Raw genomic sequence first — 24,181 nt, 5'->3', positions numbered from 1 at the left:
ATGCACGTAAGTGTACAGCATTTGAATTTTTCACAAAACACACCACTGAAACTACTGCCTATGTCAAATTTTTACTAAGTGAGCACAGCCATGTTAGCACTTCTCAGTCCAAGAAATAGAACTTGACCAAGCTTGTTTCTGTAGTCATTCTACCTCTTGCTCACATGTCATCACTAACCTGGCCACCAAGACTTAGATCAAAGTTTGCCTTGAAGGTCTACATTTAATTTTGTTTAGATTTCCCGAAGCAGGGTTACTAGATCAAGAAGTATGAATATTTTAAAGTATCTTTAGTTCATATAACTGAATTGCTTTCAAAGAATCATGTCATTTTATCACCACTTGTATGAAAATATGGAAAGGACTTTTGTTCCTAAGTGTGGGAAGGGAGAGAAATGAGGATCGAGTATAAAGAGACCGAGTTCTGGACTGTGAATAGGACCAAGTGGAATTGTTTTACTTTAGGGAAATTCCAGCAATGTTTAGAAAGTTTATTTTACCCACCTTGAAAATCTTTATCTGGACGTTGCCAATCATTATGGTAGAAAAAAAAGAGAGCATGATGAACCATGCACTCTGGTTCTTCAGATGTGGACGCAAGTGACACAAAAACTGCCCACGTTACGGTGGCCAAAGAAAGACACATGAGTTCAGTCGAGTTAGAGGAAAATATAATGTAATCCTCCCACAGGGACAGGTACCACAGGGAGCAAAACTGGAATATTTGGCAAACGAAAATACCACCCACCATACTCTCTGTTTGATGGCTGCCTTATCCATGAAGATTTCAGGTCATTTAGATCACTTAATCTTTTTTCTATAGAGGCACACACTGGCCTTGGGTGAGGAGGTCCTGGATCTCCACATAGGACTGTAACTGCTGTAAATTATAGTGGGGCATTTGGGTATTGCTGAACTTTTTGCAGTGTGCATTCTTCTTTTCTAAGAAGAGGCCCAGAAACATGCTTATTCATTAAGTGGTGATGGAGAAAAGCTCAGTTCGGGTTATGAGACTCCTTTGGTGGAAAGCAATCGCTCTTTAGGAAACAAAGTTTTTATAGCTCGTTTACATGGTCTGGTGATGCACTCTCTAGGAAGGTATTCAGGAAATGTTTTCCCAGTCCATGTAATGACACTTACAGAATTTAGAGCTTTTCTTCCTGGCACAGCAAGAGAACTGGCCTGGCTGGTTCACCAAGAGGCTTGCTCCAGGTCCCAGGCATGCCTTTTTGTTGTGGTGAACGTCCTGCCTTTGTCCTTTACCACTGTAAGTTTGCATTTTTCTTTACTGCCATTCTTTCCTATAATAGCTATTTTGTCATATTGATTGATAACATCAAGAATCTATTCTCATATCACTTTCTCTTTATGTCTCCATCAAAGACATAAATGTTTTCAGTTAGGACATGATGCTCAGAGAAACAGGTGCACGATGGAGGGGGTATCACTGTAGTGTGAGGTGAACTCTGATTTAACATGGTGTTTCTCTTTTGTTCCCCAAAGATCTCTTCTGTCTAGGGATGGTGGAGTTGAAGAAAGGCTCCTTTAACCCCTCTTCAGGATGAACCCCCTGCCAGAAGACATGGAGAACGCTCTCACAGGGAGCCAGAGCTCTCATGCTTCTTTACGTGATGTCCATTCCATCAACCCTACACACCTCATGGCCAGGATCGAGTCCTATGAAGGAAGGGAAAAGAAAGGCATATCTGATGTCAGGAGGACTTTCTGTTTGTTTGTCACCTTTGACCTCTTATTTGTAACATTACTGTGGATAATAGAGTTAAATGTAAGTATTTTTTCCCCATAATTTTATAAGAATTGTTTCCAGAAAGAAAAAATAATTTTCCTTTTCTTTCTTTTTCTTCCTTCCTTCCTTCCTTCCTTCCTTCCTTCCTTCCTTTCTTTCTTTCTTTCTTTCTTTCTTTCTTTCTTTCTTTCTTTCTTTCTTTCTTTCTTTCTTTCTTTCATCATTTCTCACTCATATAGTGAATTTCATTTTTTTTTTTCCCATATGAAGCAACATTGGCCTTCTCCAGCTGATTTGGACATCTCTTTTTCTTTACTGTTACTCTTTAAAACAAACCTGATTAATTTAAAACTCACTTTGGGATTTTGAAATGTGGATTCATGGTGTTTTGCGCTATAACAGGAGTTGGCAGACTACAGCCTGGGGCCAAATTCAGCTGACCTGTTTTTATAAGTAAAGTTTTATTGGAATACAGCCCTGCCCATCTGTTTAGATAGTACCTGTGGCTGGCTGGCTTTTGTGCTGAGGAGTTGTGTAGTTCTGACAGAGTCCGGCCCACAGAGGCAGAACTATTTACTCCCTGGCCCTTTTTACAAAACGATTGCTGGCCCTTCTCTAAAAGATGGAGCTCCTGGAATATGTTTCAGGTATTGCAACTACTTTTCTGATTCCCATATTTAGGATTTGGCATGTATTCTTTTCATTTTGCAAAGAGATTATTCATATTTCATCAAAAAAATATCTTAGAGGCATTTGGAGCTCTGTCTATATTTTGTCAGGGTTATGCAGTTATACAGCTAAATAATTGTCTAGACTAGTACAGTCCAATACAAATATAATGCAAACCTCATATGTAATTTTAAGTTTTCTAGTTGCTACATTTCTTTAATACAAGTAAAAGTAAACAGGTACAATGTATTTTAATCATATATTTTATTTAACCCAATATATCTGTTTCTTCCCAAAGCCTTGGTTCTGTTTACATTCCTTACCAACAAATAGGTAAACTCTTTCAGGATGCTTTCCTCCCAGGCAAAAGCTGTCTGCTTCCTCCATTTTCAACAGTTCATTTATTTCCAAGAAATATTTGCTAAGGCCTAGGTAGTAATAGTTATTAACTGTTTGTTATTAAGAGATTATTCTTTGCTAGGCAGTGCTTAGGTGCTTTGTGATAAATTTATTAAAATAGAAAAAATATTAAAAGATGCTGAGATTTCTGTTTGGAAATAATTTTTAATTTTGCCGTTTTATAGTGTCAACATCTTAATCTAAACTCTAATATTCTGAATCATAACGGCAATTTTAACTTTAGACTCTTAGTAATTAAGGTCATTGGACTCATTTGATTTCATCATGAATCCTAATAGAGGAACAAAACTCTTTATGAAAGCAGATACTTACATCAGAAAATAAGATTGTCCCAGAATTGCAGTAATCTACCACATGCATCTACTGTTAGGTTTCTGTTTACAGATTTCCCTTCTGTTAATGTAGCACTTATTTTTGTTTAAAACCAAACAGTCCAGTGATATGACACAATAATTTAGAGCACCTCTTTTTACTATTTGTTACCCACATGGACACATTAAAGAAAATATTTAATGTATAGTTTAAAGGAGTAATATGTTTTTAGAACTCACAGCTGTGTAATGACAGATGAAGAAGAAATGCATCTTTTAACAGGAAAGCAGAGCAGCAGTTTCAAGGGAGCACACACTTACAAATTATTGTGGTGACAGATAAAATCAAGAACTTCTTTGATTTACCACTAATATCGCTACATGCTTTTAAGTGAGGGAAGCCATGGGGCAGAGCTCTGGTGGGCTTCACGAGACCGCACTTCTCACTTCTCTCCTTTTTTATTGCATCAAGAAAATTGAACTGGAGGTGAAGTGCTCTGTACTCTGTTCTTGTTCATGAGAAGAAACCGGCTTACATCTGTGTGACATGGTATTAATGAACAATCACCAGGCCTAGCGATTATGAAATGTGTTTTTATCCTGACCTTTTCACTGACTGCCAGTTTCCCCAGTTATAAAATTAAAAGATGACACAGAGTATATGATCTTTGGGATAGTGCATCATGACTTCTTTAGCAAGGTTTATTTTCTAAATATTCAATTTCTGGTTCTATTTGTTTTGAATTGTCAATCCTGACCTGGGTTTTTCACTATATACTATACCATCCCTTTTGTCTGTCTCTGTAAATCTCTAATCACTCAAATCCACTTTTTTTTACATGTCTGTACATTTACTAAGTGCCAGGGTATAGACTTCCGATACAGGTGTCACAAGCTCCACAGAAAACTATATCAGATATATTCTGACTTAGCCACTTATTCTCCTTGCTCCAGGGAGCTGACTGGCACCAGCCAACCCTTATCGTGTAGGGACTCGCAAGCCTAGAGAAGCCAAATACCACATGGTTCATTTTTCTTCTAGAAGACCTTAGGGTAGCTGGCTTCTTTGGGGCCAGCTGGAGGGATGGCTCTGATTCTGTCTAGGGCTTCCTGGTACACCCTTGAGTAGACTGATTTCCTGCCTTGATCTGGAATTTACCATGGCTTGAGATCCCTGAGACTCTATTCCTCTCCCTCTATCCCTCCCAGGTTCTTTAGACTAAAATGGACAGGAATCAAAGACAGTAGAAAGGAAGTTCTTTTCTGTTTTAGCTTTGGACACTTTGAGATTATGGTTAAAAAAATGCCTTTATCAATGCTTATTGCCTGTTGTATTATTTTCTACCTGGTTTACTAGAAAGTGTCAGAATGCTTCTCACCTGACCTAGAGCTGTCACAACCAGCTCTGTGGTCTCAGACGAGCCATTTATGTTTTCTGGGTCTGGGTTTCTCAGTCACTTAACAGCACTAATACCTATCCTGCCTTCTGAATTCTTGTGAAGATCAAATAAAAATATGTATATACAGCAGCCTCTTGGCAATGAAAAAGCTCTTCATAGCAATAGGTTATGTCATTTATTACCTGAAATAAATTTTACCTTGGAAGAGAGGGAAAATGTTGGTTATTATTCTCTCACTATTGTTACTTTTATGTTTCAGGTAGTTACTTTCCTTCTGATTCTGATTTTATTACCTCACTTTTACCATGTTCTGTAGTTAAACCATGATAACCAATGATAATAGAAATTCAGATTAGGGGAGGTCAGTGGGTTGGAATTCTCTGAGGAATAAATGAAGAAGATGGACTGTGAATTGGGTATGGAAGGACAGGTGGAATTTGGGATAGAAGGATGATCTGGGATTAGACTGGACAGCAAGAGGGGAAGGGTTTGGAGAGCAAGGTGAGCAGAAGCACTGAGGCAGGAGTGTGTGTGTGTATATATATATGTATTTTGGAGGGGACAGGGACAGGCAGAGAAAATATTAGCTTGGCTAGAAAGCAAGGTGCCTATAGGAAATGCAATTGCATAGGTAAGCTGATTCTAGACCAGGAGTCGACAAACTTTTGAGACAGAAGAGCCGCCAGGGGCCAGCAAACTGCGGCTCACGAGCCACATGCAGCTCTTTGGGTACGTACATGTGGCCCTGAAGTAAAATTGAAAATGAAAATAAAACTATCATAGTTTCATTTATAAAAATTTTAAAGGTCATTATTCCCATAATGGTAATTATGTAAAAATATATTTATGGTTCTTGAATAATTTTTAAATTGTTGTGAGGGACAGGATTGGCTCTTCTAGGGGTCGGCAAACTTCTGAAACAGAACGTACCCAAAGAACCGCATGTGGCTCGCGAACCACAATATGCCGACCCCTGTTTTAGACCATTAAAATTCTTCAAAGCTATATAGAAGTGTTGGACTTACTGTAATAGTAAGCTCTTACAGGTTCTGGAGCAGTTTGGAAAATGTGGTTTTGAGATCTTCCAGAAGTTAGACCTACCTGCCATGTCCAGTTAGAATGTCTAACTAACTAGTGTGCTGTCTCCCTGACACACACACATACTCCTGCTTCCCCCTTTCTTTGTAAGTAAACAATACCCAGATACTCAGGCCCAAAATGAAGTCTTGTCCTTGATTGATTTGCTTGTTTGTTTTGTATTTCTCACACCCCATATCCAGCCTAAAAGTAAGTTCTGTCAAATCTACTTCCAAGACCTAAAGCAGTGGAGAGTGATCAGAAAGTGAGGGAAGCCCTGGATTAATATGAATTTTCTTCTTTAAAGTATGTTTGTAGGATTTTTTTTTTTAAAGATTTTTTTTATTGGGGAATTGGGGGATGGGAACAGCGCTGGGGAATTGGGGGAAGGGGAACAGACAAGATGCTGTCCTTTTGTTCTTCAGTCTAGTTGTGGAGGATGTTGCTTCACTGGCCCAAGTTGACACCATCATTGCGCTCTTCCCAGGCAAGGCAGATCAGTCACCGGCTTCTGGACGGTCGCTCACGGCAGCTGCTGGCCACTCATGCTGGCTGCTGGCTACACACGGTAGCCCATGGCAACCCACTGCAGCAGGTGCTGCAGACTACCTGTCGCCGTTGACTCACGGCAGCCCAGCTCCATGTTGAACTGTTGTTCAGCATCTTAGCTGTAGAGGGCAGTGTCACTGGCCCTCATATGTGGGATCCGAACCGGGGCCCTCTGGCGTCCCAAGCCAGCTCTTAACCACCGCGCCACTCGGCTGGCCCTGTTTGTAGGATTTTAAGCTTGAGCTAAGAAGTTTTTTTTTCTTCTTCTTCTAAGATATAGTTTGAAGACTATCTTAGAAGAGAAAAAAAATAGTTATCTTATTTAACATTTTAGTTTGCCAAAATATGAACTACAAAAAGAATTGTTTTTCATTACACATTTGTATTTGTTGAATGAAGGAACTTAGAATTAAGTGGATTATACTATTCAGCATTTTTCTATTAGAAGTATGAGGGTTCGTCTAATATTTTAGCATTTCTAGGTTCTAAGCACATAGGCAGAAAAGTATACAAAATCTTGTATGCTCTCTTATTTTTTTTCACACATAAATCTCTTCTCATTTTTACTTCTCACTCTCCTTCGTAGGTGAACGGAGGCATTGAGAACACATTAGAAAAGGAGGTGGTACGGTATGACTTCTACTCTTCTTATTTTGATATATTTGTAAGTATTTTCTGTTTTATATCTCATTTTAGATATAATGAAACTGTAACCAAAAGGAAAATTTCCCCTCAGTAGACCTCAAATTCTGTGCAGTTCTATTTGTTTCATCCCTTGAACACTGTCTTTCCTTCTTCCCTTGGTTACTGGCCCATTTTGTGCTGTCTCTCTTGCTTTCTGAAGAATTGTCTAGTTATCTCAAGGCGGAAACAGATTAATGAGACAGAAGGGAGGGCAGCAAAATGTGCCATTCTGATTTTCTTGGAGCAGAGCCTTCATTTTTTCAAATGGCTGAGATAGAACCCATTGATACTAGTCACTGAAAGGAAAATTCACCCACTTCTATAATAATATGATGAAAATGCCATTTCTTTTCTGCCGTGAGATAGCTTGGAATGTATTGTTAATAATTCTGTGTTTCATTTTTCTATAATAGAATTTGAGGAAAGTTATATTTTGATAACCTGGGGCAAAATGAGTCAGTTATAGAATTACATAGATGCAATTATCTGTAGATGAAGCATTTATTTTATTCAAATGAATGCTTGCAGTATCTTTCTAGGATGCCCTGACTTTGACTGGGTTTGACACATCTCCAGGGTATCTCTTTATAGCTTAGAGTGTAAGTAAATCAGATTCTAACATTGCGTTAGACACAGCGTAGGCAATTAAAATTCACAGTGAATTTCCTCAAATTCATTTTAACTACATTTTCACTGTCTTTAGAAACTATGTACGATGGTTACAAGCAGGACCCTTAAAGTCAGAAAAACCTGGGTTTGATTCACAACACTGTTACTAGCTGTGTATCTTTGAATAGATTAGGTCTAAATTTCAGTTTCCTCATATGTAAAATGAAGTCATCATCATTCTGAAAAGTAAATGAAATAATAATACATGGAAGACACTTAGCCCAATGATAAGTACATCCTAGAAACTCAGAAAACCACCTGCAATCACTAGCATCACCATCATTTTTTTTGGTTGAGAATTTTAATGATTATATTTTCTCATGGTTTTCAAACTACTCTAAAAAGTTATGTTTTGTCTCTGGAGGGGCCTGCAGAAGTGTGTAAGGGGAAGGACATGCTATTTATTCCCAGTAATCAGAGATCAGGGTTCTTTACCATCATACCCTTGCAACCTGGGAAGTTCCATTTTTATCTGCACAATATGTTAGGATTCTATACAGTATGTTGAAAAAGTGTTTGGCTGCTACAGGATATTTGTAAAACCAGTAATATAATTTAAGCCCCTTATTTTTCCAAATGAAGAAATTGCGTTTCATGGTTCCATGTTTAGATCTCCCCTAGTCATTGAAGTTGGGGACAGAGCATGTTATATTCCAAATCTCTAGGTATTTCTTCTGAAACTATTGATACATAAATAACAAAATTGATTTCTTTTTTTCCTCTTATTTCCCTTGCGGAGTTTATCTTAAAATAGCCAGAGCTAGGAATTGCCAGGAAGCCAAATGAATCCACTGTCAGGTCTCCATGGGTTTTCTGTTCTCCATGCTTAGGGGCTTAATGTACTGGACAAGTAAGTAGGGCCCATTAGCTTTGATTAGAAAGATTGTCTATCAGTCATGGGCTAGGAAATGGACAAAGCCTCTAGGAAACCTTGGAGTCTGGAGACTTTAAGATAGAGGAGTAAAGAATTATACTTTTGCCAAGTCCAGAACGCAGAGAGATACAGTTGGAATAATGGTTACACATTTTTAGTGTTTAGTTTTATTGAAAGCAATAAATTAAAAACAAATATAACCTGCGAACTTCGTTCACGTAAAAGGACCTTAAGTGAGGTTATCTAGTCAAAGGCAGCAAAAAAGTTGTCAGCCTCCAACCTTTTGGCACTTTTGATGAGTGAGGAATTTTTGGCAGACTCCTACCCTGAATCTCAAAGAGTCACCTGATTTCTCCCAACTCAAAATAAGCATATTTCCCAAGTAAAATGGGTAAAATTTTATTCTATGTTTACTTCTTAGTAGGTGGCAGTTACTAAGACAGCTGTGGTATAGGGTTAAGAGCCTGGCCTTTGGAGTCCGGCTACCAGATTCGAATCCCAGCCGGCTTCCTCAACTAAGGGGTTATGCGGCCTTGGACAATTTTTCTATTAATCTTATCTGTATGGTAGAATTAATGACAGTAGTTGACTCATGCAGTTGTTGGGGTAGGGTTTATATAGGAAAATAATACACATATAGGGTTTCACAAAAGTCCCAGAACCACCCTAATTAATCAGATGGTAGCTACTGGAATAGGCTGAACTCTGCCGACCCCCCAGTAACCCAGAGATTTACAGTGGACTTGACTAAGTACCTGGAGTACAAAAGTCAACTTTCAGAACATTTTCTCCAGCCTTAAAAGTATATCAGAAATATGTAGACTCAAATGGAAAGGAAAAATAAACATTTAGTTATATGTTCTTTTGTTGAGAATGGAAAGTTAATTTGAATTCTTATTTGGGTGGTATTACATAAATTCTAGAGCAGGGATCTCAAATGCTACCTATAGACCAATGCTAGCCTGTGGCAGTCTTTAGCTAAATCAGAATAATGAAGACACTTTGGTGGGCTCTTCATAAAACCACATTACTTTACTTTTGTATATATATATTTTTAAAATATGTCTCTTTTCACATAGCTTTTGGCAGTTTTTCGATTCAAAGTGTTAATCCTTGCGTATGCTGTATGCAGACTGCGCCACTGGTGGGCGATAGCGGTGAGTAACCTGGGTGAAAGGTCCGCGTCCTCCAGGGCTGGTGGCCAGGGCCTACTCAGGACCGGGCTGAGCTGGGGGAAGAGGCAGTTTCCATCTGGGTTGAATCGTAGCTTTTCCTGAGCCCCCTCCTGCACGCTTCAGCAGGTGTAGCACTCCAGTGCTTCCCCGCAGTGGTAACTAGTAACTGGCTTTGTCTGAGTGGACAGTGAGCCAGATGAGACATCTAGAGGCCCAACAGGATCCCTGGCCAAGCACCAGCCCACCCTCTACCTCCTTTGCAATGAGAGATGAGATCAGTGCCTCTGTCACAAGACATTTGGAGAAGTTTCTGTTGGTTGAAACTGCTTGGTGATGTTTCGTGACTGGCTCTCTGCTTACTTTGATAATTGCCATCCTCCCTGTGTCATTCCCCTTCCTCCACTCTTAAAGGGACAAGCTGTCCCGTTCCTTCTCTTGTTGTCTTTAGGCTTTAGACAGTGGCCTTTATTCTCACCTGCTTTCTTTCCTCTAGCATAGATCTTTGGCACATTCTATTCACCCTCAAGAACTAGAAATGGGCTGAAAGAAGAATTCTAAGCAGTTGTGCCTGAATTGTTTTTGCCATACCCACAGAGGTCTGAACACTCACATTTTGAGAGCTCTGATAAGGCAGGTAAATGGGGCGCTAAGCTCCTTCCTCAGGCTGCAGAGAACCGCTCAGGAGAATCTGCGGCCCTGCTTTTGGAACGTGAGTCCTGGTCTGTGTGTGGGCCGGCATGGGCTTGTCCAGTTGGGAGCAGAGTTGCGCTGCTCTCTGCCTGGGCCACCTTTTCTGAGCATCCCCGGAGTCACAGGGCTGGTGTCAGACCACCTGTTGAGCCCTAAGCTCACGTTTCATGGATTCAGCCAGACCTTGGCTCACTGTCCTGAATACGCTTTTGCCGATCCCAAATAACTGTGATGATTGTCCCTTCCCAATTTTTTACAACAGTCCTTATTTGAGACCTTCTCCTCCAGTCTCCATAATGTACACTGGTATTTATCAGACCATCGGTCTCAATGTTTGTTTCAGAAAAGTGTTTGACACTCAGTGAGAGTCTTAAGGAAGTATCTTCAGTTTCTAATTGCAAATTATCAAAGGAACAGGTCAGATTTAGCACATTCATTTCATTGTTTTGGATTTTTATTTTAAAAACATTTGTAGACAGAAGCCAGGCAGCTGGAAGAAGTCAGCGGGTACCCAGCATGCACTTAGTATCAGCCTATAAAGTTAATTAGTATCAGAATATAAAATGCCTCCTCTCCCAGGTGGCTCACTCTGGCTGGAGTGTGTGTATGTGAGTGTGTGTGTTGTGTTTTGCTAACAAACACTGACTCTGCAACTTTATTAATACTCACTGAGCTTGACACCTGATGTCCCCTGACCTCCATTCTGTCAGCCACGGCTATTACTGGCTTTCACTTTGGTAGGGTTTCACATTACTACAAATTTTATTTGGAGGATGGAGTGACAAGGACCAGGTCCTGCGGGATTATCTCTGGGCTTCCCAACCCCTAGGGGGAGCCCTGCCTCCGTATTTCACTGTCCTTTCCGTGGTGATAGTGTCTTTGGGTGTTGTACCATCTAGGGGACAAAACTCAGTTTCCCAGTGCACCAGCCTGCTAAAACGCTGGAGAAAAGACACCACGAGCAGCCAGTCAGGGATTGTATGCCACATAGAAGCCCACTTTCCCCAGTCTGGGTTTAGGGGATAGAGATGGGATGATGTGGGAAGTGTCAGATGGGGCAGTGCTTTTTCAGGCATTATGTGCTTCTGGCTCTGCTGGGTCTCTTGTGGGAGGAAGGTGCCTCCACACTGAAAAATGTCTAATTTGAATGGAGCTGAATTATTGTGTCTTTCAGTTGACAACATCAGTGACGAGTGCCTTTTTACTAGCAAAAGTGATCCTCTCGAAGGTATGGCCACCACTTTTTCTGAGCAATACTATCTACAATGAGGAAACCTCGTTTTCCACTGCGAACTCATGGTAACTGTGTTTCCCTCTCCTGGTCCCATCTGCTCTTCCAGCTTTTCTCTCAAGGGGCTTTTGGATATGTGCTGCCCATCATTTCATTCATCCTTGCCTGGATTGAGACATGGTTCCTGGATTTCAAAGTGTTACCGCAAGAGGCAGAAGAAGAAACCAGTAAGTTGCTCTCAGAGCTAGGGACTGGCGAGGCACCGAGCTGGAAGGAAGAGCTGTAGATGTGGTTTGAATGGAGCCGTGCGCTGGGGGAGCTAGGAGATCGCGCTGTCTCCATTCTCTAGTGGGTACAGCAGCCATCCTGAGAAGGGCTAGATGAAAGCGCAGTGACAGAGATGGCTCTGCTCTCCAGCTCTTAGACCAGGCTTCCCTCCAAGAAGTGTGAACATGGGTGAAAACGACATTCAGACAACAAAAGTAGCCAACACCTCTTCCTCCTCAGAGAGGTTGACCTTTTCTCCTTGTTAGTAATAGTCACAGGACACTAAGCATATTGTGCATCTAAACAGAACTCTGCTGTTTAGGGACAGAGAAGTGTAAAACAGTTATGGTGAACTGAGTCAGCAGTTCTCGGAAGTCTCACGTGGCTGTCCAGACAACAAGGGGTGGCTCTGATTAGAACAGCGGGGTGCCTAGAGTAGGACTGCTGGTGGGTTCATGAAGGAGGTAAGGAGGAGGAAGGCAGCAAGCCCTGGCACTGTTATATAATAATAAAGCAGAACACACAGTTAATGAAAAATTTTAAACAGCGTTTATTCTCACTGCCTGGAGCATATTTTGCACGCATGCCTGGCACCTGATATTTGGCCTGGTGTTTCCTCCCACTTTATTGTTAACTCAGGTTCAGTCAAAAGAACTCGTTGTTTTGATGGCCTCTCATCATATGTAAGTGTTCTTGAGCTATCCACATCATGTTTCCTTCTCTTCTCTCTTTCTCTCTCTTTTTTTAATACCCTTCTTTTCTGAGAACCTTTTCACTGAATAGATATTTCTTCACCGGCTAATTACTCTATATATTTATAAAAGTCTACCCATTTGTTCCGCTTTATATTGGCATTTCTGCACCAGATGCCTACTCTAGACCACTTGTCTGAGCTGACCAGATTTCTTGTTTTGCTTTGTGCTTTGGTTTTGAAGTTGCTGATTGCTGTAGGGAGGAAGGTATTCTCAAGGGGAAGACGTGCTAAATACTGAGTCAAAGGGTCCCATGAGCAACAGGAGACAGTTTTTAAAACTAGTTGGAATTTCTTTACAATACACGTTCATAGTTTATTAATAAAAGTTATTTTAGTTGAAAGATTTCCAAACTGCTTCTTTTTGCTAAGAGGTTTTTTTTAAATGAAATATTAACACCATTTTATTGTGGTTACCCTGGCCAAGAAGCTACCAGAATAGTGGCACCATTCCCAACATCTGATTTTTTCTCTTCCAGGACTCCGGATAGTTCAGGATGCTTCAGAGAGGGCGGCACTTATACCTGCTGGTCTTTCTGATGGTCAGTTTTACTCTCCTCCTGAGTCTGAAGCAGGTAAAACAATTGATTATCATTTGTGTTTTTGTCCGTTATGCAAAGGATTGTCTTGCCCTCTCCCCCTCTCCTTCCCTTCCTCTACTTCTCCAAGCACTTAGCAAACACTTACCATACCAGGCATTTGGGATATGAGAATAATTACAACGTGGTCTTGGTGTGCGATCAGTGGTGAGGCTCAGAGATGTAAGAGTACATGTAACGGAGGGCCACAGACACTCTGGTTTGTCATCTGCACCTGAGAAGATGGGCAGACAAGGCCAAGGGTCTCGATGCTCTCTTATTACCTGGCATCCCCTAAGCTGACCTTCCTTCAGGAGCCCCTGTTTCTGAGAACGGCAGCCCTGTCTCCCCAGTTGCCCAAGTCAGAAAGCAGCGCCCCTTTCTTAAAGCTCAGCCCATCCCATCATTCACCAAGCCTTTTTGACCCTCTGTATTTCTGCCTTCTCTGTCTCATTCAGGTTGTACCACTCAGTGTCACCGCCAACTTCAATTCAGTGTTTCTTGCTTCAGTTTCTGCAGCGCCTCAGGCCTCCCTGCCGCAGTAGCCTTCTCCCACACAGCCCCCGGGGTGCCATGTTAAAAATAGCAGGGTTCCTCAGAACCAGCCTCTGATGTAAACAGCTTATCATTCCCGTTTTAGAGATGGGTAAATTGAGGCACAAGGGCTACTGTAACTTTTCCTACATCACGGAGAATAAGAGGTGAAGCTAGAATTTTAACTCTGGCTCTAGTGCTAATAAATACACAACCTTTTCATATTAATGAAAATGAGAAATTGATCATGTTATTCTCCTGCCCAAAAGTCTCAAAGGCGTAAAGGATTAGGAAACTTGTGGATCCTTAGACTGGCAGAAAGCACCTCTGTGACCACCTTACCCAGTTGTCCATCCTCTTCTCTCATTACTCTCCTTGTGCCCTGTTCTTAGCTTCTCTGAAAATGCTACGCACCCACGCCCTCAAGCTGCGGGCATCTTGTTTTCTTTGATCCTTAACATGCCCCTCGGTAATACTAGCCTCCACTCACAGGCTCAGAAGGCTTCTCCCCACCCCTGGCTCCCGGCTGTCGGAGGTGAGGTGTCCTTTACCTGTTCTTTGGAGCCTCTCCCACAGCCCGTCATCCTGTGTTAGCTGCACTGTCTTCAGCAGCGACGTGGCCTGTTTTATCATTGAGATGTGCACTGGAGTTAGGGACTGTGTTATTTTGTTACCAGCATCATGCTTAGTAAATATTTCACACACACACACACACACACACACACACACAATATAGTAAAAGAGATTCCAGGCGGAAGGAGCTCTGTGAAGATCACAGGCACAGCAGTGAGACAGCGTATTGGGGAAAATGAAGTAACTCGGCATCCCGAAGTAACTTGCTTGATATTCTGGACTATTGGTGTTTGATCTAAAAGCAGTATAAAACACAACAGCATAGTCATGTGAAACAAAGACATGAATTAGCAGAAAAGCAATTTCTCAGGCAGGAGAAACTATTACAATAAATATTAAACTTTTCATTACCTCATTATAAGGATTGTTTCCGTGAGATTTTTATGTCATAGGACCACTTTTTTTAAAAAAGGAAGTTTGCATTACAGTTCATGCTTTTTATAGCTTTTATTTTTCTAAGCCTAATAAAATTTCTCAGCACTGATGTATTTTCTTAATCAGAAATTCACAGCAGCAGGATGATAATAAGCTGAGGAGTAGCAGCACTCAGGCATTCTTCCACAAGCAATCCTGTGTCTTCCTGCCTGTGACCTTTACTGCCATCTAGTGGTGGTGCGAAATATTACCATGACATCGGATTAAGAGAAACAAGTGTTCCCCTGGGGAAATACTTTGTTTAATTAAGATAAAGAGATTAGCAGTGGCTAGAGAAGGAGTGTTCAAGATGACTTACTTTATCTAGTATTGTATTATATTCATTATCTGAATGCTCAGTGTAGCAAATAATTAAAATTCAAAACTATTGGAATTAATGTGCCTAGAAAACAAGATTCTAAAGCAAAGCTTTCTCATGAGGACAGTGGCTAAATATTAAATAGCCTTTCAGCAGCAGAAGTTATAAACTTCTGTTGCCCTGATACAGTGCTGATTGGACCCTAGTAGCTAAGACAGGCCTTGCCTGTTCTTGGCTTTCTTTCTTCGGCACATAGTACAGTGCCTGGCACATAGTTAAAGGAATGAATGAAAAGAAGACAAAGAAATTGGAGGCACTGAACATTGAAGTGTTAGCATTTTTCCTTGTAAAGGATTGGCTTGAATTTTTCTATCACAGAGATTTGGAAAATTAGCACATTTTAATAAATGTACTATTAAAAGGATATAAAGGTGGTTTGTTAGCAGGTTTGCTTGTTGGTCTAGCCACGTCCTGCTCACCTGTACCTGTGTGTTAAATGGAAAGAACAAGGACGCATAGTCCTCTCTCAGATGGCTGCGGGGGGAGTTGTTCTATGTGGTTAGATGGCTTAAACGAGCCAGTTGTGATCCTGGGAAAAGGTCATCAATCCCTAAATCATGGAAAGACTGACTTAAAATGAAGAACAATAGCTCAATTGTATAATATAATCTGTGCTAAACAAATCTAGATGAAGTCATTAAAATTACTGTTACTAAAAGTAACCATACATTTTGGTTTGCCTGTGACAGTCTCAGCTTACTCCTGTGGCCCTGTAGTATTATTATTAGAACTCCTTTTATCTCTCTGAAGTTTCCTGTTTAAATCATCAGTTATATAGTCACCTTATTTATATAAATACATGTGAAACACGGTTTTCCCACTTTTTCATGAAAATTTTGAAAAGTCACAGCTGAAGATATTAAGTAATATTCATTTTTTAAGAAAACATATTTCAGAGGGATAATTTGTACACCATAAAATCCATCCATTGTAAATGTGCAATTGCATGATGTTTAGTACATTTATAGTTTTTCAACCAACATCACAATACAATCTTAGAGCAATTTTATCCAAACATCTTCCTTTATTTGCAGTTGTTTCCCACTACTAATTCCAGTCCTAGGTAAACCACTGATCTGCTTTCTGTTTTGAAAATTTGCCCTTTTTAGAGAATAAACATAATCATACAGTATGCAAATTTTTACATCTGGCTTCTCTTATTTTGCGTAATGTTTTTGTGGGACAGTGATGTAGCATGTGTTAGTGGTTTGTTCCTTTATATGGCTGAATACTATTCCCTTATGTGGACATACAGCATTTTGTTTTCATCAGTTGATAGACATTTGGATTGTTTTCAGTATTTTACTATTAAGAGTCATCTTGCTTTGAACCCTCATGTATATGTCTTTTGTGGAAATGTATGTTCTCTTTTAAATAGATTCCTAAGAGGGTTTGCTGGGTCATGTGGCAAGATTCTGCTTAACTTTTTAAGTAATTGCCAAACTGTTCCCAGAGTTGCCATTTGGAATCAGTTCTCTTCCATTGACCTGTATGCTCGCTTTATACCAGTACCACACTGGCTTGGTTACTGTGATTTTATGTTTATGTAGCTTTGAAATCAGGTACTAAAAGGCCTTGCTTGAAAGGACTGCCCAACTGTCCCCAGAGACCTAGTTTTGTAATAAACCTTTTCATACCCTCTCTGTGTGTGGCATTATCAGTCTGAACATCGAAATAAAATTTTAGGTATACCCCCCACAAACACTGCTTTTGCAGGGTGACCATGGTAGTCTTCCAACTTCGTTCTTTTTCAATATTGTTTTGGCTGTTCTCAGTCTTCTGTGTTTCCATGTAAATTTTAGGATTGTTAATTTTTGTCTTAAAGTCTGCTGCATTGAATATATAGATCAATTTGGAAAGAATTGCCATCATGACAATTGTGAATCTTCTAATACATGAACATGGACTCTCTCTACATTAATTTAGATATTTTTCAATTTTTCTTTGCATTGTTTTGTAGTTTTCAGCTTGCAAGTTTTGTTCTTCTTTTGTTAATCTAATTCCTAAGTATTTTCTTCTTTTCACTCCTATTTTGAATGTAATTACTTTCATTTTTCAAATTGTTCATTATATAGAAATACAATTGATATTTTGTATATTGAACTTGTATTTGTGCCCTTGCTAAACCTGTTTATTACTTGTAGTTTTGGTTTTTGTGTGTGTATGGATTCCATGGAGTTTTCTACATACAGGATCATGTCATCTGTGGATAAAAACTGTTTTACTATTTTCCTTTTCAATCATCTGGTAGATTTAGTTTTGTTTTTTTCTTGTTGCACTGTCTAGAACCTCCAATACTATTGTGACTAGAAGTGACAAGAGCAGACATCCTTGTCTTGTTCCTGGTTTTTGGGGAAAAGCATTCAGTCTTTCAAGTTGAGATCTGTGAGTTTTCACAGATTCCCTCTTTCAGGTTGAGGAGGTTCCATTTTATTCCTAGTGTGTTGGAAGTTTTTATCGTGAATGCACACTGGATTTTTCAAATGCATTTTTATGCATCTGTTGAGATGATCATGTGGTTTCTGTCCTATAGTCAATTAGTATGGTGTATTATATTAATTGATTTTTGGATGTTAAATCAACTGTTCACCTCTGAGATAAATCCCACTTGTTCACATTGTATTATCCATTGTACATGTTTCTGGATTTAATTTGCTAATATTTTCTTGAGGATTTTTGTACCTATGCTCATCATCTTTGTACCTACTGGTCAGTAGTTTTCTTATTATATGTTTGGTTTTGATATCAGGGTAATGGGAAGCATACCCAACTATTCTATTTTCTGGATGAATTCTTCTTACAGATCAATATTCCTACTTTAAATTTTGATCGATTCACCAATGAAACCATCTGTGTCAGGAATTTTCTCTGTGGGGAGATTTTTAATTGCTAATTCAATTTCATATTATATATGTCTATTCAGATTTATTTATTTATTCTTGAGTCCGTTTTAGTGATTTGTTTCTAAGAATTCATCCGTTTTTTTTTAAATTATCTAGTTTGTTGATATACATTATTTATACTATCCCCTTTAATCCTTTTGTATTTCTGTAAGATTGGTACTAATGTTTTTTTTTCCTTGATTTTTATAGTTTGTTTTTTCTTTCAAAAAACTGACTTTTGTTTTCCTAAGGTTTTTTCCTCTTATTTTTCTGTTTTCAATTTTAATTATTTTCTTTCCAATTTTTATTATTTCATTTATTCTGCATGGGTTGCATTTAGCTTGCTCCTCTTTTTCAGGACTGACTTCTTCTTTTCTGCTGTAAGCATTTCAAGCCATAAAATTTCCTCTTATCATTGCTTTAGCAACACCTTATAAATTTTGATGAATTGTGTTTTCATGATTTCCTTGGTTTTCAGCAAGCTGCCTATGATGTGTCTACATGTGGATCCTTGTATATATTTTAATCAGTATTTGTTTAGCTTCCTAGATTTGTAGATATATATTTCTCAACTAATTTGGGGAGTTGTGGCCATAATTTCTTCCAATTTTTTCCTAATTCTTATTTTTTTCCTCTCTCCTTTTTTTGAGGGAGTCCCATTACATGTATGTTAGTATGCTTTACGTTCTGTCATAGGTCTCTGAGCTCTGTTTAATTTCTTTCTCCTCCTTTACCTCTCTGTTATTCAGACTGGATAACTTGTATTGCTCTGTCTTCAAGTTTAAAGATGCTGTCTTCTGCTGACTTGAATATTCTCTTAACTCCCTCTAGTGAATATTTCACTTCAGTTATACTTTTTTACTCCAGATTTTTCAAAAACTGATCACTTTGTAATTTATGTGTCCTAGAGGATCTCTATTTGTTGATTTATTGTTGTCATACTTTCCTTTAATTCTATAAACATGGTTTTCTATAGTTCTTTGAATATATATTTATAAATTTATATATAAAGATAAAATATTTATAGTAGCTGTTTTGAAATCATGGTCTGCTAAATTAAATATCTGGACACACTCAAAGACAGTTCATATTGAGTTGTATTTTTTGTTTTGTTTTTTCTCCTGAGAATAGTCACACATTTCTGTTTCTTTATCTGCCTTGTAACTTTTTATTGAAAAATATTTTATTTAAAATATATTGTAGCAACTCTAGATCTGATTTTTTTTCCCCCAAGAGGTTGCTGTTATTGCTATTTATTTGCTTTAAAAAACTTCTGGGCTAAATATGTGAAATTATGTCCCCTGTGGTGTGTGACTGCTGATGTCTCATCTCAGTTTTTGTTTGTTTGTTTGTTTTAATTCTTTTATTTTTAAGCCTAGTTTCATGGGAGTCACCCCTATGTCTACATAGCTTAGTGGTAGCCTATGTTTGGAGAGAGATTATACTCAAACATCTTGATTAAGACTTCCATCTTCTGTCAACTAGATATGTATATGTACAAGGTGTGATTGAAAAATACAGTGGATATTTAAATTTTAAAAACATTTATTACAGTAAAAATCCCATCATTCTTGCCACTTTCTGAAGCAGTTCTGGAAGTCCTCTTTCATGAGTGCCTTGCTTCATCCTCCATCATGACAACGCTCCGTGTCACACATCACTTCTGGTAGCAATTTCTGTTAAATAAAAACATTACGGTGTGTCCTCATCCACCTTATTCACCAGATCTGGCACTGTGCAACTTCTGGCTCTTCCCCAAAGTCAAAATGATTCAGGACATTGAGGCAGCCATGACAGCATAACTAAAGACACTCATGAAAGACGACTTCCAAAATGGCTTCAGAAAGTGGTAAGAACAATGGGATAAGTGTGTTCGAAGTGAGGGGGAGTATTTTGAGAGGGATTAATGGCAATGTGTCTTTTACTGTAATTTTTTAAAATTTAAACATTCACTATATTTTATGCTCACACTTCATATTAGGCAGCACATTAAAATCTCAGGCTGCTTGGAGTTTTCTCCAGCTTGTACTTTCTGCTGAGTCTTTTCACATCTCCTCTCCATACACTTATAACCTCAGGGTTGACCAGGAGTGTTTGACTAGCTTGGGCTCTTCTGGGTCTGTGTCAAGCGCACACACACAGCTTCAGCCAAGCATGTTTGTTGCAGCCATGACCACAACCACAAACTAGCAGAGCCTCTGGCCCTTCCTGCTCTCACACCACTGAGTTTGTCAGTTCCCCATTGCAAAACTGCCCACCCCATATTAAGTGAGCTCCTGTAAGCTGTATAATTCTGCTGCCAGTCCTCATGACCTCTCCTACCCTGGAAAAACCTTCATGCCAATCAACCTGGGTGTTGGAAGGTAGAGGAATTGAAACAGCTCCAGGGAAGAACACCACTGTTGTTCCCTGAATTCTGCAGGTTGTCAAGCATATTCACTTCTCAGATTGTTGTATGCCTTTGGTCATTTTCTGGTGCTGAAATGCTTAGATTGTTCATCTAGTCCAATTTTACAGCTGCTTTTCAAGAAGATTGATCTTCTGACTTGACATAGTCAGAAGGCCTTTCTAGCATTCACTTTTAAATTATGTAGCATACATGTTATTTTAGTTAAAAGTTTGCCTTTATTTAGGACTCCCCAATAATTGCAAGATATGTCTGCTCATTGTGGCTCAAATGTCATAGCCTGACAGTGGTTAGTGAGCCGAGGAACAGGAGTCTTGGTCTGACTGTCTTCCTCAGCCTCCTTTTAAAGTGGGAAGGCTTAAAACATGCCCATGTTTTATATTTTTATCAAATATGATCTTACAATATATACAGTTTTTGTCATTACATATTTGCTTTTACTTTATAGCATATGCATTTTCCATGTTGTTATAAACTATGTAAACATAATTTTAAGTGGATGCAAGATATTTCTTGGAAGTGTATTACTTTTCAACTTTTCTTCTACTTTGAGACATTTACATGTTTTTTTTCTACATTTTAGAGGAAAAAAAATCTACATAATGGAAAACAAGTGCTATTTCCTTGGGGATATATCCTAAGGAAATAATTCCAGAGTGGAATGATTTGGTCCAATGCACGATAATGTGAGGCTCCCTAGACACTGACTCAGGGCAGTGATAGCTGTGGTCCCTGGCACAGCCCACGAGTGACCATCTGTCATCAACCTGGGCATTAGGAAGTCCGCACTGCTCTCTCACTCACTGGCTATAGCCATTTAAATATCATGTGTAGATTAAATTATTTGTACTAAAGCTCAAGGTTATTTGCATTTGAAAAACATATACAAACTTGTCAGCAACATAGTGGAGGACTAATAGCCCGGATAATAATTCTTGGTCTGTATGAATATTTTTAATAGCACATGAGTGGGTTCTTTTCTGATAGATTAGTACAGGTGATCCTATTTTAGAGGTTTTCCTCCTACAAGAAATAAAGTAAAACTTTATTTTATAGTAACAGTTTTGTTAACCTGAATCTCTAGAGGATGAAACATGTATCTCATTAAATGTCATACACACACACACACACACACACACAGAGTAAACTTAATGAAATTGTTGCTTTAATGGAATGCCATACCTTTACTCCTTCCCCTTCCTACCACCTAGGATCTGAAGAAGCTGAAGAAAAGCGGGACAGTGAAAAAGCCCTTTTAGAACTATGACTACTGCTTTTGTTAAAGTAAGTCTTTGAATATGCAACTGTAACAACAAAATAGTGAAATCATGCAGCATTTCTTTGAGTAGATTCAAAGGAAAATTCAGGGAATATGAGTGTGAGTACATAGCCAAATTTATCCTATTTACATGAACTTGCCAGTCACATTTTATTACTGCAAAATTTCTGAACATTTTCTGTATGGGTATAAATTTATAAGTATGAAAATACCTCAGAGTCGCACATTCTAAATAAGGGTGAGTTCATTTTTGTTTACTTAGCCAGAATGCCTGTGTCAGACATTGTTTAATTACAAATGCTAACTTACATGTGCTGTGAGGGTAGCAGTCCTATGAGGTGTGGTGCTGCTATTGTCTCATTTACACTTGAGGAAAGTGAGTTAGGGTGGATAACTCGCTCAAGGTCACACAGCTAGGGAGTGGCCCTGCCAGGACTCAGGCCCTCCCCTCTGGTACCAGTATTCAGTCCTGCATTGGAAGGGCTCAAGTTTTTGGAGCTTCTGAGATAAAAGATTTCATCCAGTCGAAGCAGTAGCCTTGATGGGCCTCCAGGTGGAGCACGTTGTTAAATCCCTTCATATTATCAAAGGAAAACATTTCAACCTCAGAAATAGAAGCAGATAAACTCAAAATAAATTATAGAAGCAGCAACTCTGCTTCATTATTTAAATGTAGAACAGAAAAGAGAGTAGATGTTCTAATCACAAGAAAAACATTTTTGTAACTACGTATGGTGATGGATGTTAACTAGACTTATGGTGGTGATCATTTCATAATATATACAAACATCAAATCATTATGTTGTATAACTGAAACTAATATAATGTTCTATGTCAATTATATCTCAATAAAAATAGTAATTCTTTTAAAAGATAGGAGAAGTAGTAGACATATTTGGCATGTCTGGGAAGCCGGCGTAGGTCAGGCTGGCCAGCAGGGGCAGTGAGAACGGAGCGCCTGCGCCTGCGTCAGCAGCGCCCAGAACACTCTGGCCCCGTCTTTCCACAACAGTGCTTAAGACCAAGCGAAAGTGTGGGCATGTGAAGACGTAATGCTTTTTTAAAATAAATTCTTGTGTGGCCACACCCACTGTCCTTCAGATGTCTATAATGCAGCCCATCTTCAGTCCACAAACTTTGTTATAAAAACATAAGGCAAAGTGTAACATTTTGCCTTTTAGCACTGCATCTCAAATATTTTTGTTTTGTTTTTTTTCTCTCTCTTTTTCTAAGTGTAAAAAACCCTCACTGAAAATCACCACAGGAAAAAAAAGACTGGAGATGGGAACTCCCTATGGAAGTTGAAATGGGACATCCACTACTGACTCGATTGTACGGCTAATAAAGAACTTATTTATTGTAATACCTCACAGACATTGTACCATATCCACATGCACTTAGTAGCTGCCTGTGGCTGGTAAGATAATGTAATGATCCATCCTCCGTTCAGTGAGACTCAGTCTGATCGCTTAGTGAATAGTTGCAGAAATGTCTAGTGCTGTACTCCTAATCAAAAGACTTCTTAATATATTGGAATAAAACTTTTTTAGTAAGTAAAACATCTTTTATTTGAATGCACAGAATGGAATTGTGTTGTTTCATGTCTCAGATTTCTTTTGTATTTCTTTTTTAGCATCCTACATTTCCCGTGTGTTCTTTTTTTAACACATGCACATGCGCTGTTTATACAATTTTAAAAAGTAATAAAATCCAACATATCAAAATGATTAGTTTTATTTTTTTGTTTTGCATTGCGTATTTGGCCTAAAATGTTGGAATTAGAAAAGGGGGACAAGGAGGGATTGTGAATACATATAAAGGGTCACCAGACATTGGTATTATTTTTATTATGAAATAGCATCTTTCTCTTAGAAGTATTGCTCTTAAATAGTTTGATCACTTTCATTTTGAACCCATATATGACTTCATTGCCATCATTTCCCCTTTGTGTTTAGCTAATTTGGATTAAAGTGAATTAATTATATTGTGAGCTGTGTTTTTGAAACGTGAATATTCACCGTAACGCCTCATAGGAAGGCAGCATGTCAATCAGTTTTCTTTCATTCATGTGTCATTCAAGAAAAACTCAGTTGTGTGTAGTGGTAATGGTGCTGGTTTGGGTGGAAAGTGGCCGTTAACACAGCTCAGGTCAGCTCCCTTGTGTGCTTGTTCTAAGAAGGGGCCACATGATGGAAATGCACTGGGAGGCTGGGGCCTGACCAGCAGGGCTTCTGATGGTGGAGAAGGGGGTGAGGAGAAGCTGTGGGGTCTGGGCCTGGGACCAGGACCTCAGGAGCTCAGCCGTGGTGTCACGGTGTGAAGGCCTGTCATGCAAGTGGCCTCACCACACACCAGTCCCCAGGGGATGCCTGAGCCGACTCAGTGTGACTGCACCTTGAGAAAGAGCTTTCCCCTGACACACTGGACTGGACTGGTGGCTGTGCCACGACTCCCCCAGGAGCTGGCTCAGCACAGACCACGAAGATTGAAGTATGTGATTTGAATGTGCTGTGAATCCGACCATGGAAGCCTGAAAGGTCCTCTCACCAATAGAGCTCCGC

At 39.2% G+C, this 24,181-nt stretch overlaps 1 protein-coding gene across 2 annotated transcripts in view; it reads left to right on the top strand.

Annotated features, from left to right (window-relative positions):
• The window catches only part of STARD3NL (STARD3 N-terminal like), a 54,507-nt gene extending 30,903 nt beyond the window's left edge, over positions 1-23,604 (top strand). For both annotated transcript variants that reach the window (XM_019631054.1, XM_019631055.1), the window contains 8 exons: positions 1,504-1,786; positions 6,760-6,837; positions 9,480-9,557; positions 11,440-11,493; positions 11,606-11,723; positions 12,994-13,089; positions 21,553-21,625; positions 22,854-23,604. In XM_019631054.1, the coding sequence (XP_019486599.1) occupies positions 1,562-1,786; positions 6,760-6,837; positions 9,480-9,557; positions 11,440-11,493; positions 11,606-11,723; positions 12,994-13,089; positions 21,553-21,608 (705 nt within the window). In that variant the 5' untranslated portion in view covers positions 1,504-1,561 and the 3' untranslated portion in view covers positions 21,609-21,625; positions 22,854-23,604. The remainder of the gene's footprint in view (positions 1-1,503; positions 1,787-6,759; positions 6,838-9,479; positions 9,558-11,439; positions 11,494-11,605; positions 11,724-12,993; positions 13,090-21,552; positions 21,626-22,853) is intronic.
• The last annotated feature ends 577 nt before the right edge of the window (positions 23,605-24,181 follow it).

Source organism: Hipposideros armiger, unplaced genomic scaffold (genome assembly GCF_001890085.2).
Source record: "Hipposideros armiger isolate ML-2016 unplaced genomic scaffold, ASM189008v1 scaffold_981, whole genome shotgun sequence".
In the NCBI taxonomy this organism is placed as follows: domain Eukaryota; kingdom Metazoa; phylum Chordata; class Mammalia; order Chiroptera; family Hipposideridae; genus Hipposideros; species Hipposideros armiger.
The sequence above is the reverse complement of the archived record's forward strand: the minus strand, read 5'-3'. Positions and strand labels throughout refer to the sequence as shown.